The sequence below is a fragment of the Salmo salar genome, chromosome ssa12, assembly GCF_905237065.1.
Source record: "Salmo salar chromosome ssa12, Ssal_v3.1, whole genome shotgun sequence".
Taxonomy (NCBI): Eukaryota; Metazoa; Chordata; class Actinopteri; order Salmoniformes; family Salmonidae; genus Salmo; species Salmo salar.
In genome coordinates, this window is record NC_059453.1 from 35685307 (window position 1) to 35706380 (window position 21074).

The 21074-nt window shown below is 41.3% G+C and overlaps 1 protein-coding gene and 1 long non-coding RNA gene across 3 annotated transcripts; one reads left to right on the top strand and one right to left on the bottom strand.

The window, feature by feature from the left end:
- Positions 1-1663: 1663 nt before the first annotated feature.
- Positions 1664-13328, top strand: LOC106564819 (3-oxo-5-alpha-steroid 4-dehydrogenase 2). Of its 2 annotated transcripts, XM_014131247.2 has the most exons (5): positions 1665-2123; positions 10387-10550; positions 11191-11292; positions 12476-12626; positions 12793-13328. In XM_014131247.2, the coding sequence occupies exons 1-5, from the start codon at positions 1846-1848 to the stop codon at positions 12857-12859; spliced, it is 762 nt and encodes a 253-aa protein (XP_013986722.1). In that variant the 5' UTR covers positions 1665-1845; the 3' UTR covers positions 12860-13328. The 2 variants fall into 2 exon arrangements, with proteins under 2 accessions (XP_013986724.1, XP_013986722.1); XM_014131249.2 differs by lacking the exon at positions 11191-11292 and having other exon boundaries at positions 1664-2123.
- Positions 13329-14319: 991 nt separating this feature from the next.
- On the bottom strand, positions 14320-15950 carry LOC106564820 (uncharacterized). The gene is made up of 3 exons (XR_001319551.2): positions 15657-15950; positions 14943-15174; positions 14320-14698 (listed from the first exon to the last, which is right to left on the bottom strand). It is a non-coding gene; the product is annotated as an uncharacterized lncRNA (long non-coding RNA).
- Positions 15951-21074: the final 5124 nt, after the last annotated feature.

Here is a 21074-nt window from a genome sequence, read left to right on the forward strand (position 1 = left end):
AGGTTCATAAGAAAGTTCTTTGTTTGTGGACATTTTGAGGCTGTAATCGAACCCACAAATGCTGATGCTCCAAATACTCAACTAGTCTAAAGAAGGCCAGTTTTCAGCTGTGCTAACATAATTGCAAAAGGGTTTTCTAATGATCAATTAGCTAACACAACGTGCCATTGGAACACAGGAGTGATGGTTGCTGATAATGGGCCTCTGTACGCCTATGTAGATATTCCATAAAAAATCTGCCGTTTCCAGCTACAATAGTCATTTACAACATCAACAATGTCTACACTCTATTTCTGATCAATTTGATGTTATTTTAATGGACAAAAAAAATGATTTTCTTTCAAAAACAAGGACATTTCTAAGTGACCCCAAACTTTTGAACAGTAGTGTATATCTCTCTGCAAAAACAGACAGGTAGGTTTTAGTGTACACATTTTCAAGGAAAATAGAGATTTAGCTGAGTAAGCTAAGTCGAGTTTCAAGGCCCTTGGTGTCCCCATCACCAACGAACAATCATGGTCCAAACACACATTGACTCGGTACTGGTACCCCCGGTATATAGCCTCTTTATTGTTATTTTATTGTGTTAGTTTTTATTATTTTTTACATTAGTTTATTTCATAAATATTTTCTTAACTCTTTCTTGAACTGCATTGTTGGTTAAGGGCTTGTAAGTAAGCATTTCACGGTAAGGTCTACACCTGTTGTGTTTGGCGCATGTGACAAATACAATTTGATTTGATTTGTCATGTGTTGCATCCCAGTGCATGAGAAGTGAACTGGATGGAGCTGTGTTGACTACTGTCCATTTGACACAAAGATCCTGATGAAAGGTGGGACGATTCAGTTCTCCATAAGTGGGGATATGACGTTTTTGGTTTAAAAATAGTTTCTGTGGAAAGCAACCAAGGAGAGCAAATTTGGCCATTTTTGAGATTTCAAATAGATTAGAAAAGATCAAATTCCCAGGCTGTGTTGCTCAGCACAGCTTTCAGAAAACCTGCCATTTTAGTGTGTTTGAGGCAAATACTTGCATCTTGATTTTATATTAAGTAATAATCAAAAATGTAATCAGCTGTTTTTAAGAATGTAACTGTTATCCGATTAAACAATTTATTTTAAGTAATTTGGTCCGATTACAGTTACTTAATTTTTGTAATCTGATTATGTAATCCCTGTTATGCGTTAGTACCAACACCTGCTCTTCTCTCACAGTACAATGTCACTGACGTTGGAAGACTACCGAGCTCCTTTTGAAACAATTTACCCCTTTCCAGACAGAGTTCCTCATGGCAAATTTTATACATTCTTGAGGAGATTGAATGGCCAATGGCCAACTCTGACCAACTCTGATCAAAAACATCAGTATAGTGGTATATCTGGTAGGCAAAGACTGGAGGGCAATGTTAATGATTTTGTCTAGGTCTATTTGTTCTGCAATTGTACATGTAAATTATCCTTTACTTGAAAAAAACAAAGACAAAAAAATATGTAATCACTCCTTGGGTTTAAAAAAATGTTAATCTTGGTGATGTTTCACACTCAAATTATAGTAGTGCAGAGAAATTACATACAAACTACTTACATAAAGCACGCTTACTTATCCAGCAAGATCATGCTCCTTCTCAGATTTCAACAGTGACTGAAACATGAGAGACTCCCGTTGTTTTAAAGGGGAGGAGTTGGGAGTAGTAAGTGTGCCTCTCCCATTCACACACGTCTCACACCAGCATACACAGATGGAGGCTACTCGGTCTTGACAGTTGAGACCGTGGAAGCTTTGCTGGACACAAGGACCTGAAGGAAGAGAAGGAGAAGAAAGGAGAGAAGGAGAGGGGGATAATAATGGAGTGCAAGGAGAATGTGATCCACTACCTCAGCTGGGGCTTCATCGTCGGTGCGGTGGCGTATCTTCTTCAGCAGACCAGGACCCAGACCCCGTACGGACGCTACGTGACCTTGGATGGGACCCCAGGGAGGACCTGCCCTGCCAAGCTGGCCTGGTTCCTTCAGGAACTGCCTTCTTTCTTGGTGCCCATGCTCCTTCTGCTCTCCACCGACACACAGCCCAGCCTGGGAAAAGACCTGCTTCTCTGGACCTTCTGTCTGCACTACTTCCAAAGGTATGTGTACACATTAGATTGGTCCCCGATCTGTAAGTATTGTCTAGCCAGCAGAATTAGATCTGTGATGGTGGGACCAGACTATGTCCACATACCAACTTTCAATGGAGTCTTGGATCTTTTAACTCATAAATCAGCTGAAACATATGGACACATTTTTTAGGGCAACAGCAGATATATTTCACTTAAAAGGTGTTGAACATACAGTTGAAGTCGGAAGTTTACATACACTTTGGTTGGTGTCATTAAAACTCATTTTTCAACCACTCCACAAATTTCTTGTTAACAAACTATAGTTTTGGCAAGTCGGTTAGGACATCTACTTTGTGCATGACACAAGTAATTTTTCTAACAATTGTTTACAGACAGATTATTTCACTTATCATTCACTGTATCACAATTCCAGTGGGTCAGAAGTTTACATACACTAAGTTGACTGTGCCTTTAAACATTTTGGAAAATTCCAGAAAATGATGTAATGGCTTTAGAAGGTTCTGAGAGGCTAATTGACATCATTTGAGTCAATTGTACGTGTACCTGTGGATGTATTTCAAGGCCTACCTTCAATCCCAGTGCCTCTTTGCTTGACATCATGGGAAAATCTGAAGAAATCAGCCAAGACCTCAGAAAGAAAATTGTAGACCTCCACAAGTCTGGTTCATCCTTGGGAGCAATTTCCAAACACCTGAAGGTACCCCGTTCATCTGTACAAACAATAGTACGCAAGTATTAACACCATGGGACCACGCAGCCGTCATACCGCTCAGGAAGGAGACGCGTTCTGTCTCCTAGAGAAAAGTGCAAATCAATCCCAGAGCAACAGCAAAGGACCTTGTGAAGATGCTGGAGGAAACAGGTACAAAAGTATCTATACCCACAGTAAAACGAGTCCTATATCGACATAACCTGAAAGGCCTCTCAGCAAGGAAGAAGCCACTGCTCCTAAACCGCCATAAAAAAGCCAGACTGCGGTTTGCAACTGCACATGGGGACAAAGATCGTACTTTTTGGAGAAATGTCCTCTGGTCTGATGAAACAAAAATTGAACTTTTTGGCCGTAATGACCATCGTTATGTTTGGAGGACAAAGGGGGATGCTTGCAACCCGAAGAACACCATCCCAACCGTGAAGCACATGGGTGGCAGCAGACTTTAATGCAAGGACACTTAAATCAGTTCTACCAAATTTCCATCAACATGTTAAATGTGCAACCAGAGGGAAAGCAATTCTAGATCACTTGTACTCCACACACAGAGATGCGTACAAAGCTCTCCCTCGCCCTCCATTTGGTAAATCTGACCACAACTCTATCCTCCTGATTCCTGCTTACAAGCAGAAAAAATAAGCAGGAAGCAGCAGTGACTCGGTCTATAAAAAAGTGGTCAGATGAAGCAGATGCTAAACTACAGGACTGTTTTGCTATCACAGACTGGAAAATGTTCCGGGATTCTTCCGATGGCATTGAGGAGTACACCACATCAGTCACTGGCTTTATCAATAAGTGCATCGAGGACGTCGTCCCCACAGTGACTGTACGTACATATCCCAACCAGAAGCCATGGAGTACAGGCAACATTCGCACAGAGCTAAAGGGTAGAGCTGCCACTTTCAAGGTACGGAACTTTAACCCGGAAGCTTACAAGAAATCCTGCTATGCCCTGCGACGGACCATCAAACAGGCAAAGCGTCAATACAGGGCTAAGATTGAATCATACTACACGGGCTCCGACGCTCGTCTTATGTGGTAGGGCTTGCAAACTATTACAGACTACAAAGGGAAGCACAGCCGCGAGCTGCCCAGTGACACGAGCCTACCAGACGAGCTAAATCACTTCTATGCTCGCATCGAGGCAAGCAACACTGAGGCATGCATGAGAGCATCAGCTGTTCCAGGTGACTGTGTGATCACGCTCTCCGTAGCTGACGTGAGTAAGAGCTTTAACTTCATACGGGTACCTGAGTCAATCACCACCTTCCGGAGACACCTGAAACCCCACCTCTTTAAGGAATACCTGGGATAGGATAAAGTAATCCTTCTAACCCCCCCCAAAAAAGATTTAGACGCACTATTGTAAAGTGGTTGTTCCACTGGATATCATAAGGTGAATGCACCAATTTGTAAGTCGCTCTGGATAAGAGCGTCTGCTAAATGACTTAAATGTAAAAATGTTAAATGTGAGACGGTAGCGTCCCACCTGGCCAACATCAAGTGAAATTGCAGAGCGCGAAATTCAAAAATACTCAATTCAAATATTTAACATTCTTGATAATATATGTGTTATACATCAAAATAAAGCTTAACTTCTTGTTAATACAGCCGCCATGTCAGATTTCAAAAAGGCTTTACGGCAAAAGCAAACCATACGATTATCTGAGGACAGCGCTCAGCACACAAAACATTACGTACAGTTACCAGCCAAGTAGATTAGTCACGAAAGTCAGAAATAGCAATAAAATGAATCACTTACCTTTGATGATCTTCATATGGTTGCACTCACAAGACTCCATGTTCCACAATAAATGTTTATTTTGTTTGATAAAGTCCCTCTTTATATCCAAAAACCTCCATTTTGTTGGCGTGTTTTGTTCAGTAATCCAATGGCTCAAATGCGGTCACAAGAGGCAGACGAAAATTCCAAATAGTATCCGTAAAGTTCGTAGAAACATGTCAAACAATGTTTATAATCAATCCTCAGGTTGTTTTTAGCATAAATAATCGATAATATTTCAACCGGACAAAAGCTTTGTCAATATAAAAGGAAAACAAGAAAGGCGTGCTCTCGGTTGCGCACAGTAACCAGCTCTGAGGACATCCCAGGGTCCACTCACTCAATGTTGTCATTCTCCCTCATTTTTCAGAATAAAAGCCTGAAACAATGTCTAAAGACTGTTCACAACTAGTGGAAGCCATAGGGAATGGAATCTGGGTCCTATCCCTTTAAATGGTGGATAGACTTTCATTGGAAAAACAGCCATTTCAAAGTAATGGCACTTCCTGGATGGATATTCCTCAGGTTTTCGCCTGCCATTTCAGTTCTGTTATACTCACATATATTATAATCTACTAATTATATGCATATCCTAGCTTCTGAGCCTGAGTAGCAGGCAGTTTACTTTGGGTACGCTTTTCATCCGGATGTGAAAATAGTGCCCCCTACCCTAGTGAGGTTAAACAGGTCAACATAAACAAGGCTGCGGGGCCAGACGGATTACCAAGATGTGTGCTCCGGGCATGTGCTGACCAACTGGCAGGTGTCTTCACTGACATTTTCAACATGTCCCTGATTAAGTCTATAATACCAGCATGTTTCAAGCAGACCACCATAGTCCCTGTGCCCAAGAACACAAAGGCAACCTGCCTAAATGACTACAGACCTGTAGCACTCACATCTGTAGCCATGAAGTGCTTTGAAATGTTGGTAATGGCTCACATCAACACCCTTATCCCAGAAATCCTAGACCCACTCCAATTTGCATACCGCCCAAACAGATCCACAGATGATGCAATCTCTATTGCACTCCACACTGCCCTTTCCCACCTGGACAAAAGGAACACTTACGTGAGAATGCTATTCATTGACTACAGCTCAGCGTTCAACACCATAGTACCCTCGAAGCTCATCACTAAGCTAAGGATCCTGGGACTAAACACCTCCCTCTGCAACTGGATCCTGGACTTCCTGACGGGCCGCCCCCAGGTGGTGAGGGTAGGTATAAACACATCTGCCATGCTGATCCTCAACACTGGAGCTCCCCAGGGGTGCGTGCTCAGTCCCCTCCTGTACTCCCTGTTCACTCATGACTGCATGGCCAGGCACGACTCCAACACCATCATTAAGTTTGCAGACGACACAACAGTGGTAGGCCTGATCAACGACGAGACAGCCTATATGGAGGAAGTCAGAGACCTGACTTGGTGCCAGAACAACAACCTCTCCCTCAACGTAACCAAGACTAAGGAGATTATTGTGGACTACAGGAAAAGGAGGACCGAGCACGCCCCCATTCTCATTGACGGGGCTGTAGTGGAGCAGTTTGAGAGCTTCAAGTTCCTTGGTGTCCACATCAACAACAAACTAGAATGGTCCAAACACACCAAGACAGTCGTGAAGAGGGCACGACAAAGCCTATTCCCCCTCAGGAAACTAAAAAGATTTGACATGGGTCCTCAGATCCTCAAAAGGTTCTATAGCTGCAACATCGAGAGCATCCTGACTGGTTGCATCACTGCCTGGTACGGCAACTGCTCGGCCTCTGACCACAAGGCACTACAAAGGGTAGTGCGTACGGCCGTGTACATCACTGGGGCTAAGCTGCCTGCCATCCAGGACCTCTACACCAGGCGGTGTCAGAGGAAGGCCCTAAAAATTGTCAAAGACCCCAGCCACCCCAGTCATAGACTGTTCTCTCTAATACCGCATGGCAAGCGGTACCAGAGTGCCAAGTCTAGGACAAAAAGGCTTCTCAAAAGTTTTTACCCCCAAGCCATAAGACTCCTGAACAACCCCTCTTTTTATGCTGCTGCTACTCTCTGTTTATCATATATGCATAGTCACTTTAGCTATACATTTATGTACATACTACCTCAATTGGGCCGACCAACCAGTGCCCCCGCACAGTGGCTAACCGGGCTATCTGCATTGTGTCCCACCCACCACCCACCACCCGCCAACCCCTCTTTTACGCTACTGCTACTCTCTGTTCATCATATATGCATAGTCACTTTAACCATATCTACATGTACATACTACCTCAATCAGCCTGACTAACCGGTGTCTGTATGTAGCCTCGCTACTTTTATAGCCTCACTACTGTATATAGCCTGTCTTTTTACTGTTGTTTTATTTCTTTACCTACCTGTTGTTCACCTAATACATTCTTTGCACTATTGGTTAGAGCCTGTAAGTAAGCATTTCACTGTAAGGTCTACACCTGTTGTATTCAGCACACGTGACAAATACACTTTGATTTGATTTTATCATGTTGTGGGGGTGCTTTGCTGCAGGAGGGACTGGTGCACTTCACAAAATAGATGGCATCATGAGGGAGGAAAACTATGTGGATATATTGAAGCAACATCAAGACATCAGTCAGGAAGTTGAAGCTTGGTCGCAAATGGGTCTTCCAAATGGACAATGACCCCAAGCATACTTCTAAAGTTGTGGCAAAATGGCTTAAGGACAACAAAGTCAAGGTATTGGAGTGGCCATCACAAAGCCCTGACCTCAATCCCATAGAACATTTGTGGGCAGAACTGAAAAAGCGTGTGTGTTACACCAGCTCTGTCTGGAGGAATGGGCCAAAATTCACCCAATTTATTGTGGGAAGCTTGTGGAAGGCTCCCCAAAATGTTTGACCCAAGTTAAACAATTTAAAGGCAATGCTACCAAATACTAATTGAGTGTATGTAAACTTCTGACTCACTAGGAATGTGATGAAAGAAATAAAAGCTGAAATAAATCATTATCTCTACTATTATTCTGACATTTCACATTCTTAAAATAAAGTGGTGATCCTAACTGACCTAAGACAGGGAATTTTTACTAGGATTAAATGTCAGGAATTGTGAAAACTGAGTTTAAATGTATTTGGCTAAGGTGTATGTAAACTTCTGACTTCAACTATATAGCATTCTGTTGGTGGCGAGAATTTGATATCATTTAAATTGAAAAACTCTAAGTGTTGGGTCAAGTGTAGTTTTTTGTACCAGTTTATAAACCATGTGCCATGGAATTGGTACATCGAAAATCTCCTCCCATTTATTTTGCAGCCTGTATGGTGCAGCTGTCCAAATTTTTGTCCTCAGATGAAACTGGTATATTTTTCTATTTATGCCAGTTCCTTTCAGCCAATTTGATATAAAGCAGGCAAACAACTTCCCTACCTTCTCCCTTTTCCAATTGCCTCCTCCATTTGTGTGGTAGTGCTGCAATCAGTTGGTTGTAAATTTGGATTGAGCAGATATTCCCATATATTTTCGATAACTGCATATGTGACATAACTCCTCCATTTCTATTCATAATATAATTAATAAATATTTTAAATGTAAATAATTTTCCATAATGTTTTTTTATTAATCAATGTATTTGAGTTTAACCATAACATTTGTTGTATTATTTGTTTTATCTTTTCTGGAGGATAAAACTCAAATTGTAACCAGCTTTGTATGGCTTGTTTAAGAAAGTGTAACGAGTGCGCTGAGAGTCGGGAAGCAAGTTCAGGGAGTGAGAGTTTTAATAACAAACAAAAAAAACCCCCACAAAACACCAACATGAAAACAAAGTCAATAACACCTGAGGAAAGAACCAAGGGGATTGACAGATATAGGGAAGATAATCAAGGTGGTGATGAAGTCCAGGTGAGTGTCATGAGGCGCATGTGCGCGAGACGATGGTGACAGGTGTGTGGGATAATCAGCAGCCTGATGACCTAGAGGCCGGAGAGGGAGTATACATGACAGAAAGGGCAATACTTTAAACAAAATGTTATTTTAAATTCGTCGGAAATGAGAAGTTGTAATCTATATGAAGGCTAAAAAAACATTTTTGAACAAAGGATGAACTTTTCTTAATAATCTACTGGAGAATCATTTTGGTTTAAGTATAGTTTATGTATGAGTGAACCTTTTAGTGAGAGGTTTAAAGCTTTAATATTTTATAATTTTAGCACCCAAAACTGGGGCGGCAGGTAGCCTAGTGGTTAGAGCGTTGGACTAGTAACCGAAAGGTTGCCAGATCGAATCCCCAAGCTGACAAGGTAAAAATCTGTCGTTCTGCCCCTGAACAAGGCAGTTAACCCACTATTCCTAGGCTGTCATTGAAAATAAGAATTTGTTCTTAACTGACTTGCCTAGTTAAAAAGGAAAAATATAAATAGGCACGTTTAATTTTGTCTGGCTTAACATTCCAAATAAAATGAAATATTTTTTGCTCATATGATTTTAAAAATGAATCATCTGGAGTAGGCAATGCCATCAGTAAGAAATAAACTGTAATAGGACCAAAGAGTTAATCAATGTAATTTTTCCATAAATAGACAAGTATTTACCTCTATTTTTGCTAACTTTCGATTGAAATTAATTGTAGTAAGTTCAGCACAAGAGCTAGCTAGTTAGCGAAACATGCTAACAATTTAGCACATTTTTGCCAGCTAGCTAAAATGTATCTATGGGCTGTATGCAATTATGGAGTGTCAATCAAATAGTTTCTTTGTCATCTTGCTAGTTAGTTATATTGCTATTTATTATCAGCAAGGGCTTTCTACAACAATAGTAACAATAGCGCAGCTAGCTAACATTGACTCGACCATAAAGCAACACACATGGACATGGCTTGCCAAACATTGCAACTGCCACCTTCTGGTTTGCAGTATTTTTACAAGGCTGAGTGGCCCATGACTTCAAGGTCTTTGCTGTATGAACACAAAAGAGATTGACTACCAACACTGGTCAAAGGTGTTAAGCACTGTCGGCAGGCAAACATTTGACAATCCTACTGTTGTCTGATCTCTTACATAGTCAAAACCTGTGGAGAACTCTCAAAAGTGACCAGGTGTGAACATATTTACATAGTAGGGAATTGAACGTGCGTCAATCTGACAACTGCCCTTAAACCAGGTCAGCACACTTCCATGAATGTATGTTAGTCACCGCATTTCTTCTCGTCACCATATCTGCTGCCATATCAAACTTCACTCAACAGGGTCATGTCCAGTATGGAGAAAATGTTTCGAAACGGGGAGGTAATACCTGAACTTGTCCAATAAGAAACTATATTTTTAGTTCTGTTGCAATATTGTGTGCCCCACTGAACATGAGCCACCAATCACATAAGCCCTTACCTTGAGTTCACTCATAACAGTTGAGGAAGGAGCAGAAGTCAGAACAGAAGTGCCCCAGGATGTAACTAAAATCATGTTCCATTGTTTACTAGTGTTACAGGGAATGGGAAGTATGTATGTAGATTGACTAGAGGCCCAGGGTGTAAGGAGAAGGGAGGGGAACCGTTCGTTAAACAGTACCCACTCGATCAGTATAGGGCACAACTTTGTAGAACTTCGCAGATACAAATGTAATGAAGAGATGACGTGATCCCTTATTCTTCTTGTTACAAGGGACTGTTTGTTCTACAAAATCTATTTCTATCTACGTTAAGAAACACAGCCCTGCATGGCTTCCAGGTACTCACAGTTTGTACACAGCAGTGCTATATAGACCCATCTTTGACTTGATTTCTTAAATCAATATTTTTCTATTTTTTGCAAGAACGTTCATCTACTCCTTGCTGACCAAAGGCCGCCCTTCCCCTCTCTACATTGTCTTCTCTGCGGTAGTCTTCTGTTCCGTCAACGGTTTTCTCCAAGGCCACTACATGCTCCACTGTGCCACGTACGATGACGCGTGGCAGACCGACATTCGTCTAGGCACCGGTAAGTGAGATCTGAGATCCAAGCGGAAATGGTTTAGCAGTCTTTTCCCAGCCCTTATTCAGAATATTACAGTGCATGGATGATGTTCACGGACATTTGGCAGTCATTTGGTATCCTATGTCGAAGCCCTAAATAAATGCTATAGATTTATTTACAAAGTAATGTAATTTCAACCTTTAAAGGGTAACATTTGATAACTGCTAGAGCTACTGTAGATTAAGTCTGAGATCAATTAACATTTTTTTAAATTGGTTAGGAAAACACATAACAGGAAAACCAGCCATGCAGTCTGGGAGACTCTAATCTGGCCAGAGAACTTTGAGGCTTTCAGCCTGGAACTGTGAAGTTGGCATTTGTTGGCATTTGCTTCCTCCTTGCCAATATTCTGTGTTTATTGGTCAGTTAATGAGGCTAGATTCTTCAGAACATGCATTTTTTGGTCCCAGCAGGATATGGGACGACTATTTTGACAACATTCTTCCACAAGAATAGAAATAATGATTTGTTGACAAAGTCTGAGTTTGGGGTCGCATTGTACAAGCTTCTGCCAGCATGAAAGCTTTTAACAGCTCATACATTTGAGTTTTTTTATAGAACTAGAATGTGGTTTGCATTAAGCACCTGTATTGTTTTTTTTCAGGTTTGCTGATGTTTTTCCTGGGAATGGCCATCAACATTCACAGCGATCACATTCTTCTAAATTTGAGAAAACCCGGAGAGGTTGTTTACAAGATTCCAAAAGGTATCAGATGGAATTCTGGATAACAGATGTCCAGCAGTGTTTCGGCATATGTTCCAGTCTTGTGAAACGATAGCAAAAACGTGGATCTTTAGCCAAATAACCATGTTACAGTTTTACATTTGTTTGACATTTTAGTCATTTTAGCAGACGCTCTTATTCAGAGCGACTTACAGTAGTGAATGCATACATTTCATACATTTTTTTTTTCTCCGTTCGATATGTTCTTTACTTAGTCACTGTCTGCACAGCCATGTGATGATAAACGGAACACGCAGAGCATATTCAGAACATTCTGGTGTCAATGTGACCTTTTGCATTTATCTCTACTTCCTTTTGCTTTGCTGATCGAAAGATGTTTAAAGGCCCAGTGCAGTCAACATTTTTTCCTGTGTTTTAGATCATACTGTACAACAGCTAATGACACTAATATTGTAAATGTGTGAAAAAACTATTTCCTGATAATTGCTGGTTTTGGCTTTCCATGGTGACATCGCCTTGTGGTAAATTGGTTAATAGACCAATAACAGAGTTCCAAACCTCTCTGCCAATAACAGCTATTTTTCAGTTTCCCCCTCCTCACTCAGACCACTCACAGATGGTCCTGGGAAAATTCTAGCTTGAAAGAGTTTTTGTTGCTAAAAAGCTGTTTTTGCCCATTTTAATAGAAATCTATTACAGTAAGGTACTTAATTGTTACCCAGAAATGATTTGATATTGATATAAAAAACTTCTGCATTGGGCCTTTAATTGCTAATGTAATCACCAGGGTCATAGAAGATTGAATGCCTTGTGTACGTTGCTCACAAAGTTTGGCAAAGAAACTTCAGACACAGGAAGCAAACATTCCAGCTTTCTGGGCCATTACCTCATGGAAAGGTTCAAAAGGAACATCTTGCAACTATTATCAGAACCATGCGGAAAAAGCTGGAGAAAAATTAAACAGAGATGAAGGCTACAGCAGATCTGTTTTCACCCACCTTCGGGTTGAATTAACTATCCAAGTAGTATATTCAAACATGGATCCCTTGACATGGGGTGCTGGGTCAAAAAAATGTAGCAGATATGAAGTAGGGTCTGAAAGGTCAGGGATTGAAATGTTGTGAACTACTTTTAAGGTATTTGTGTACAGACTCTACTTCATTACTACTGTACTGAATTAACTGTCTGACACTTTATATTCCAGGGGGAATGTTTGAGTATGTCTCCGGAGCAAACTTCTTTGGAGAGATTCTGGAGTGGTGCGGGTATGCCCTAGCAACGTGGTCCCTGACAACGTTCTCCTTTGCCCTTTTCACTATGTGCTCGATTGGACCGCGGGCCTACCACCACCACAGGTACTGACAGTTACAACCTCAAGAGCCTTCTGTAATCTCTTCATGCTCATACACTCATGTTCACTGGTATTGATACAACTATAGATCTTTCAGCAAAGCACTAAGCATGGACTGTCTTGTTTGCATGGTAGTAGGATTCCTTCAATCTGACACTCTTCTCTTTCAGGTACTACCAAGAGAAGTTTGAAGACTACCCTCGGTCGAGGAAAGCTGTGATACCTTTCATATTATAAGAACAGCAAACCAGAGAAGCCTTAATAAATGGACTGACCTAGCTAAAATCATTAGTCATGATATTGGCATTTACTGAACTCTGAAATGCTTGTCCTATATTGCTCTTTTCTATGGAGCCCATTTGACCAGGCTTTAGCTTTCATTAACTAGATATATTGAACCTATCATCTCATTGTACTCAGAGCTATCATATTCCACACTTGCAGCAACATATCTGTAATGCCATACTCCAAAATGCTTGGAGGAATGAATTATGTGGCAGCATTCATCCTGATCAAAGCTCAATGAAGGATAAAGAATTCAAGATGAAGAGAAAGGGGAGTGGTGGGTAGGTCTTCAAAGAATAACATATTTTATGTCGAAGGGATGACGGACAGCCTTTTCTTCTTTGTGCAAAAATGTATCTCTTGGACAGACTAACTACTTCACTTTTGGAAAGGCTCATTAAATCTCTGCTTATTTACCTTGGGTCTGAAAAAAACCTTGGTCTGTTTTTCTTATTCAGTTTATCAAATATGTGATTAATAACTGCTGCATATGTTATTATACTTTTTAATTTCATGCTTGCTTGGTTGATTAGATAAGTCCAAAGGCAATGTCATCCTTCATTAGGTGGGACAAAGGCTCAGCTTACTGGAAATCATGTAACTTGAATATCTGGCTACGCAGTGACATTCATCAATCAAGTTCCAGAGAGATGCCAAACATTGCCACCCTCGGCAACTAGTCGAGCTAGTGCATCACTGAGGTTCTTGACAGACAAGCTTAACAGTACGTGTTATGACACGACAGTAGTTGTAATTCTCCTATTCTACCCCTAGAGGGTAGTATAAGCTTTTTCATGTGGGTATCATGTTTTAGAGAGCGCAACAACATGATAGTCCACTAAAAGCAGACATTGGCCACATCAATATTTCAATCCAAGGTGGCTTTCTAATTTCCTTCATTGGCACTGATCTGGAGAAAGAGCAGTGCCTATGACGGAAAAGATGAAACGCTTTCCACCTTACTGAGCCAGCCGAGCTGTATTGCGCTGGCCTGGTTATGCATTCACCATCGTTTCTGGAACCATGCTGGAAAGGAGCATGTGAAAATAAAATCCCTGAACCAGCACAGCACAGTTTGGGTCAGCACGATAAAGTGAAAAAGGCTTTAGAGATGTTTAAGATGGAACATGTTAAGAATGGAGGTCCCAATATTTACTTGCTTAGTTAAAGGTTAAATAAAAAATGTTGCACTCAATTGCGATGGTACTTAAGCCCACTCCTTGGTCTAATTGAAACAAAACTTGAGATTATATTAAATGGAAAGAATCAAACGTTTGCTTTCATGACCGACATTTTAAATGTAATCGATTATGTGATGTCTGTAAAGTGTCTTGAAATGCAGCCCTGGTCTTCCCTGGGTGAAATATGTTCATACTCCGCACACCTGTTAGCAAGTTACTCTGCAGTTTGACTTATTGTGAAATTCATCGTTTAATTTGATCTCTAACAGAGGAATAACATTTACAGCTAATCAAGCACAGGTAATTACATCATCTTGAGTTCAGAATTCAATTCCATTTTCTCCACACGTGAGTCGTTAAATAGATAGTAGTCCACTGGCAAAACGCCTCACCACCAGTCACTCCTGGGAATCCTTCTCTTTCAGTGCCATCTCAGAGCGAGCAACACTTCTCATAGCCCTCTGCATGAGCCAGGTGGTTAAATGGATGCCAAGAAAGGACCCCCCAACCACCCACAGCCAGTTCTTCCTCAACCAGCTCTGGGGCTTCATAGTCTCAGTCCACTATATAGCTTAGTAGGTGTTGTCCTTTCTGAAGGATGTGTACGTCACTGGAACAAATGAGAGAAAAATTAAGATACAAGATACTCGTGGTTCCCTACCATGTCAACTCAGAAAGAAGGTGATCTACACAACTGAAGGATGTGTCACTTTAAATATGTTTAGGCTACTACAAGACCTTGACATGCCTTTGATTAGAGTACAGAGATAAATTGTTACAGACTACATCAAGATTGATAGGATGATAATCATGATTCATGACATAACAATAATAAAAAGCTCCAACATGCTTACCTCACTCTCCTTCACCAGCTACTTTGCCTTGGCAGGGGCTTGAGATGGTGAAACATATGCCACAATGCCTGGTTCGGGAACATAGTCCTGTTTATTCTTGTGTAGTGCAGGGTGAGACTTGACATTGTACCAACCCCAGTGTATGAGTCCAAGGCTCGTGCCCATAACAATCAAGACTTTGTAATTATTCCAGATAGTCTGCAATCCCATGATTGAAAGGCACTTGGCTCAACTATAACCACAAGCATAAGGAAAACATGTATGTCAAGAAGCATTGATTTGTTAATGCATTATAACCTGCTATTCAGTCAAACTGTAGACTTTTTTAAAAAGGGTGTCATGTCCCATGCATTTATTTTCTCTTGACAGTTTTCAATTGTTCAACCGGTCAGTCATCAAATTGCAATATAGCACGAATTACTGTCTTGCTTGAGTTAGACTTGCCATTTGAGTCATTTAAGCACAAGGCTATTCTCTTCCATAGCACAGCTAGCTAGCTAGCTAGCTAAGTTATGTTTAGCTTTTGCTAGTGAAACAGCTGACTTTATGATACATTCAGAGATCATTAATTCATAATGCTTCATACATACAATGACACACATTTTTCCTGTTGTGACCTTCAGTAATGTCGTATTTCACCAAATGTAAAAGCTAGCAGGCTAACTGAAAGTTTGGTATCAAGTGGCTTGGTTTAGCTAGCTAGCTAGTTCTCACCTTCAGAATCAGCTCTTTCTCGTACGTCCACCATTTCTGGGTCCTCGCAATATTGTCGACTTGAAGATTCCTGAAATGAGCTAATTGTGCAATGTGGATAATATCAGCAAAGAGAATCAACCTCTCTTATATACATATTAGTAAATGATTTGTTTTCACTGAAAACTAATTTTCCACTCAATATTTGAAACAAACGTTTTTAAAAACGAACTAATAATTAAGTAGGCAATATTTTAGCCACCTAGTGGTTAAGAGCTTTGGGCCCATAGAGAATGATAGAGGCCTCTAGCGGCCAAAAGGCAGTTTTCGCATAGGCAATAACACTGAGGGCTGCCATCATTTTAATGAGGTCTACTGTGTGGGACTTCCAACTTCATTGGCTGATCCCTCCTGGTGACCTTGTTGGAGTCATGTGCACCTGGGTCATCAGGAGGGATCAGCCAATCGTGAAGAAGAAAATAGACTACTTCAAAATGGAGTTAGTCTCAATGGCACTGCCCATGCTGTCACAGATGCCATAATGGTACGGATACAATGATGAGGCCTCTTTCCATCTCTATGGGTGGGCCAGTAACTGAAAGCTCACTGGTTTATGTGAAAAATCTGTTGATGTTCCCTTGAGCAAGGCACTTTACCGTATTTGCTCCTGTAAGTCGCTCTGGATAAGAGCGTCAGCTAAATGACTACAATTTTAATGTAAAGAACATTTGTTTGCAACTTTGCCAGGACGAGAAACTGTGTTCACAATGTCATGTTGAAGTGGTAAGCAGAAGCTATGTTCATTTGGCTGGTTAAATGTTGACAATTCATCGTTGTTACATTAATAAACACTTCTCTCTGAAGCTCTATAAAATTGATTAGAGGTTTGGGACACACCCCAATTCTCCAAATAGCTTACCAACAATCTCTCTCTCTCTCTCTCTCTCTCTCTCTCTCTCTCTCTCTCTCCAAAAAATAGAGTGGAATCTACTACTACTGTCTACTACTATCCAGTCTGAACACAAAATGTAGTGTAAAGAGAAGAGGTGTAGCTATACAGAAGATGCTGCATTGTGGTCAGCCATCATTGGACAGGAATGTAGAAGGCTCAAGGCTGTGCAGCACAACAGTTCTACCCCATGTGACACGGGGTAGAAAGATAAGGTTCGGTGGTGGCTCGAACCGCAGATGATGCAGACCAGATACTGACAGAGGATTAGTGTGGAATGAATGAGGAGGCATCTGCTATAGCCTGAACTTGGCCGAGGATGAGTGAAGAGGAGAAGGAGTCACTCGAAGTTGACGACTCCCCCATTCTTTTTGGATCAGATTCAAGATTGCAGACTCACAGAATTGTTCTGATTATTTCTCTGACTGGGACAGTTGGAAACGTGGGGGTACAAGCACAACAACTTATGACTTCAAAGCATTATATATGATCTCATAATAATGCGTATACAGTACCTGTTGGCCTTATTTTAAGTGTTACCAAATAACCTGTTCAGTTAGACCTAAAGCTAACAATATGTGAAAAAAGCTAAGTATATGCTAAATCAGAGATGGGCAACTCCAGTCCTTGGGGGCCTGATTGGTGTCACACTTTTACCCCAGCCCCAGCTAACACACCTTACTCCAGTAATCAACAAATCATGATCTTTTGTTTAGAATGCAATTAGTTTCATCAGTTGTTTTGATTTGGGTTGTGGAAAAAGTGTGACACCACTCCCGCCCCTGAGGACTGGAGTTGCCCATACATGTTCTAAATGCTAACTTTTTTTTGTTATCCGAAAAAATGTCACCTAGGGACACTGCATCAAGTGGGGTTCTGGTTAGTTACAATGTGGTTGGGAACAAAAGGTGCAGCAGTACAATGAAGAAGTTGGCCTTAAGTGGGCAGTGATAGCTGAGCCTCTATCAGTCATAATAGTCCCAACTCCCTGTGCACCACAGTATACATCACTTCTTATGAGAACCAGGAACTAAAGCCACGTTGGCCCATTTAAAGGCTGTGAGAAATGGGAGCTTCTTTCAAACCGGTCCTTTTCAGATGTCTTGGGTGGGACACACTGACGTGTTCTCTCTATTGAAGGAGAAGCTTATCTAGATCTATCTGCCCTGTGGGGCAAGCTACCGACAGTTTTCTAAAGCCATGAAAATATACTTTACTGAATAGCAAGCAACCTCAGGGTGTGAAGAAAATCAAAGTTGTGACTGCACTTCAGTTGGCCTCAATAAATGGACTATTATGCACAAATGTTGTTTGTTTAAACAAACAATGACAACATTTAAAGCCACAACTACATCAAATCAAAAATCTTCGTAAACAACAGGTGTGGACTAATTGCTTACTTACGGGGCCTTCCCAAAAATGCGGAGAGAAATAAAATAGTAGAAAGTACAGGGTCTTGGTCCAGTTACATCGGTTTGGTTTGGTCTTGTTCTAGGCTGTGATGGTCCAGGTTATGACTGATTAAACTTGATATAGCGAATCCCAGACTTCATTTATGGAATACCTATGTTGCCCAAAGCAGCTGTGGCTACTCAAAGAGTTCCTATGGGTGTAGGGAAAAGGGGGGCTTTTCTGGACTGGCCAGACTCTAGCAGTCACATCAGTCTGGCCAACATCCATGTGAGTGTGTGTGAGAGAGAGAGAGTGAGTGAAAGAAAGAGATAGAGAAGGGGGGCTTTAGTGGGGAATTTCATCTGTGCAATGTCAGCCCTTACACCAGAGGAGTCTGGTGGGAGGAGCTATAGGAGGATGTGCTCATTGTAATGGCTGAAAGGGAATCAATGGAACGGAGTCAAACGGGGTTTCCATATTTTTGATGTGTTTACCGTTCCATTTATTCCATTCCAGCCATTACAATGAGCCCATCCTCCTCTGCTCCTCCCACCAGCCTCCTCTGCCCTACACCCCTTTTTGGGTCACCAAGGCGTTTGTCACAAGACGACTATCACTGTACACACACCCACACGTACACACTTTGACACACCCCAATTCTCCAAATAGCTCCCATCTCTCTCTCTCTCTCTCTCTCCCTCTCTCTCTCTCTCACACACACACACACACACACACACACACACACACACACACACACACACACACACACACACACACACACACACACACACACACACACACACACACACACACACACACACACAACCCACTTAGAAATCAAGGAATGTCTTGGGTTCATCATGTCCTGGTATGAATGAGGGATATAAAGAGAGGGAAGAGGGATGGCTGAAAATAACCATTCACTTAGGGCCATGCGATGTTGTAAGCCTAATGGTGTTTGAAGGGCCACTGAGCTCTCCAATACTAACCACTCACCTTTAATCGTTCAAAAATGATTTTAGGTGGTTCAAACTGAACCATCAAAGCCCCATCAATGATGTGACCCATGATGATCCTAGCCTGGTCCCAGATCTGTTTGTGTCTTGCCAACTCCTATGGTCAATGTCACATGCAGAGTTGTGTGACAGCACAAACAGATCTGGGACCCGTTTTGGATGTCAGTGCAATATCAAGAAATGACAAACAACGTTTGTGCGCGAAGTGTGGAGTCAGTCAGTCAGTGCTGATGTTTATGGTTAGCGTGCAAATGGGTCTCTCCACGATCTTGCCGAGAGTAATTCGATAAAAGGGGAGATATTCCAAGCATGGCCCGCAACCTGGATCCCGGCCAAAGGCGAAGCAATGCGGTTTCTTAAACTCGCCACTTATTTCGCTCCCACACGCATTACACATAGTAATGGAGGGAGGCATTTCAGCAACATTCCCGTTGTGTTCCAGTTCTAATATTAGTATTAATTTCAAGAACGCAGGGCATGGCGATGGAGAAAATACTATTAGTGTCACTAGTTGTTTATTAGAATTCATTCATATATTAATTGCTGAGGCTATTCGTGGTTTGAAATGTAACATACATTTGTAATGTGCTGTAACTACATTCTGAAACCACAGCTGCTATTCCTGAAACTTCACTGAATATAGGCTAATATATGTCAATATGAACAAGTCTGGAGAAAATACTTGAAAAGTTCAGTCATTGGCCAGAAATAAAAATAAAAGTATCTCTGTTCTATGGAACTAACTATACCATCATTCATTCCAACGAGCAAGAGAAGAGAGGCATAGAAAAATATCTTCTCTGCATCAATTTGTTGATTTACCACCCAGCCGTATGGCCAAATAGCTCTTATATCCATGACCCACCCATGAAATTCTGTGTCTAACAAGGTTCGCTACGTATCGCATTACATAGACAGTTCATTTTTTTCAATGCAATTCCAGTGGAATATTTTTTATAAAACCACTTACTCAACATTGCATCTGGGGGCTTTTCGGAGAGGGGCTTGACCTTGTTCTGGCTTGTCTTAATGAAAATGAATGTGTGTAAGAAGTTTCAAGACGAGACAGTGGTCTGTGTGGGTGTGCACGGTCTTGCAGGAGAGACTTGGTCTTCCACAAGATGGCGCTGTTCCTTTCATTGGCATGTGACAAGACTGTTCATGGGCTCTCTTTGCATCTTTGTTTACAGGAGGTTGGCAAATTAGCCAAACTTGGTGCAAACTGCCCCTAAATGATAGAATTTTGCCTTTTCGTTGTTTTGAAGACTTGGAAGCACATTTCATTAATTTGATTAGTATTAACTAGTGGAGGCTGCTCATAAAAATGTCTGGAATGGAGCAAATGGAATGGCATGTATTTGATACCATTCCGCAAATTCCGCTCCAGCCATTACCACAAACCCGTCCTTCCCAGTTAAGTTGCCACCAACCTCCTGTGGTCTTATCTGGGCCTTTAGCCTGGTAAAAGTGTCTTGACAAGTGTCTTTCTGCGGAAATCTGCCTACTCTCACATTTGTTCCCACGGTGGATTCCAGTCTAAAATACAGTCATCATTCATACTAACCAGCCAAATGTCAAGGGATTAACTACAAGGTTTGGCCGCACCAAGAAAGTCTTCCACCAATGTAAATGCCCTCATAATTTAGAGTAGATCAATCTTAAATCTAATAGGTTATTTTGCCACAGCTACACCTATTCTCGAAAAGACAAAAATCTAAGAGAGCCATTGCCATTGGTGAATCATCAGAAAATCAGTTATTATCGTTTTACTAGACTCATGAAGCGAAGTTTCCCAGAGATATTATATTTTGCAGTGAGAAGTCTGCAGAGAGTGGGCGGCAACTATTCATCCTTGAAAGAGAAGACAAATCACCTGATCTCATCTCCTTTCTTAATTTCTTTCTTTTTGCCTTTTTAATGGCGTAAATGTTGGTTTTGAGGAGGGGTTTCTTGTAGGGCTGGGAATTGCCAGGAACATCACGATACAATATTATCACGATACTTAGGTGCTGTTACGATATGTATTGTGATTCTCAATGTATTGAAATTCGATACTGCGATTTTCTTGCGATTTGATGTTCC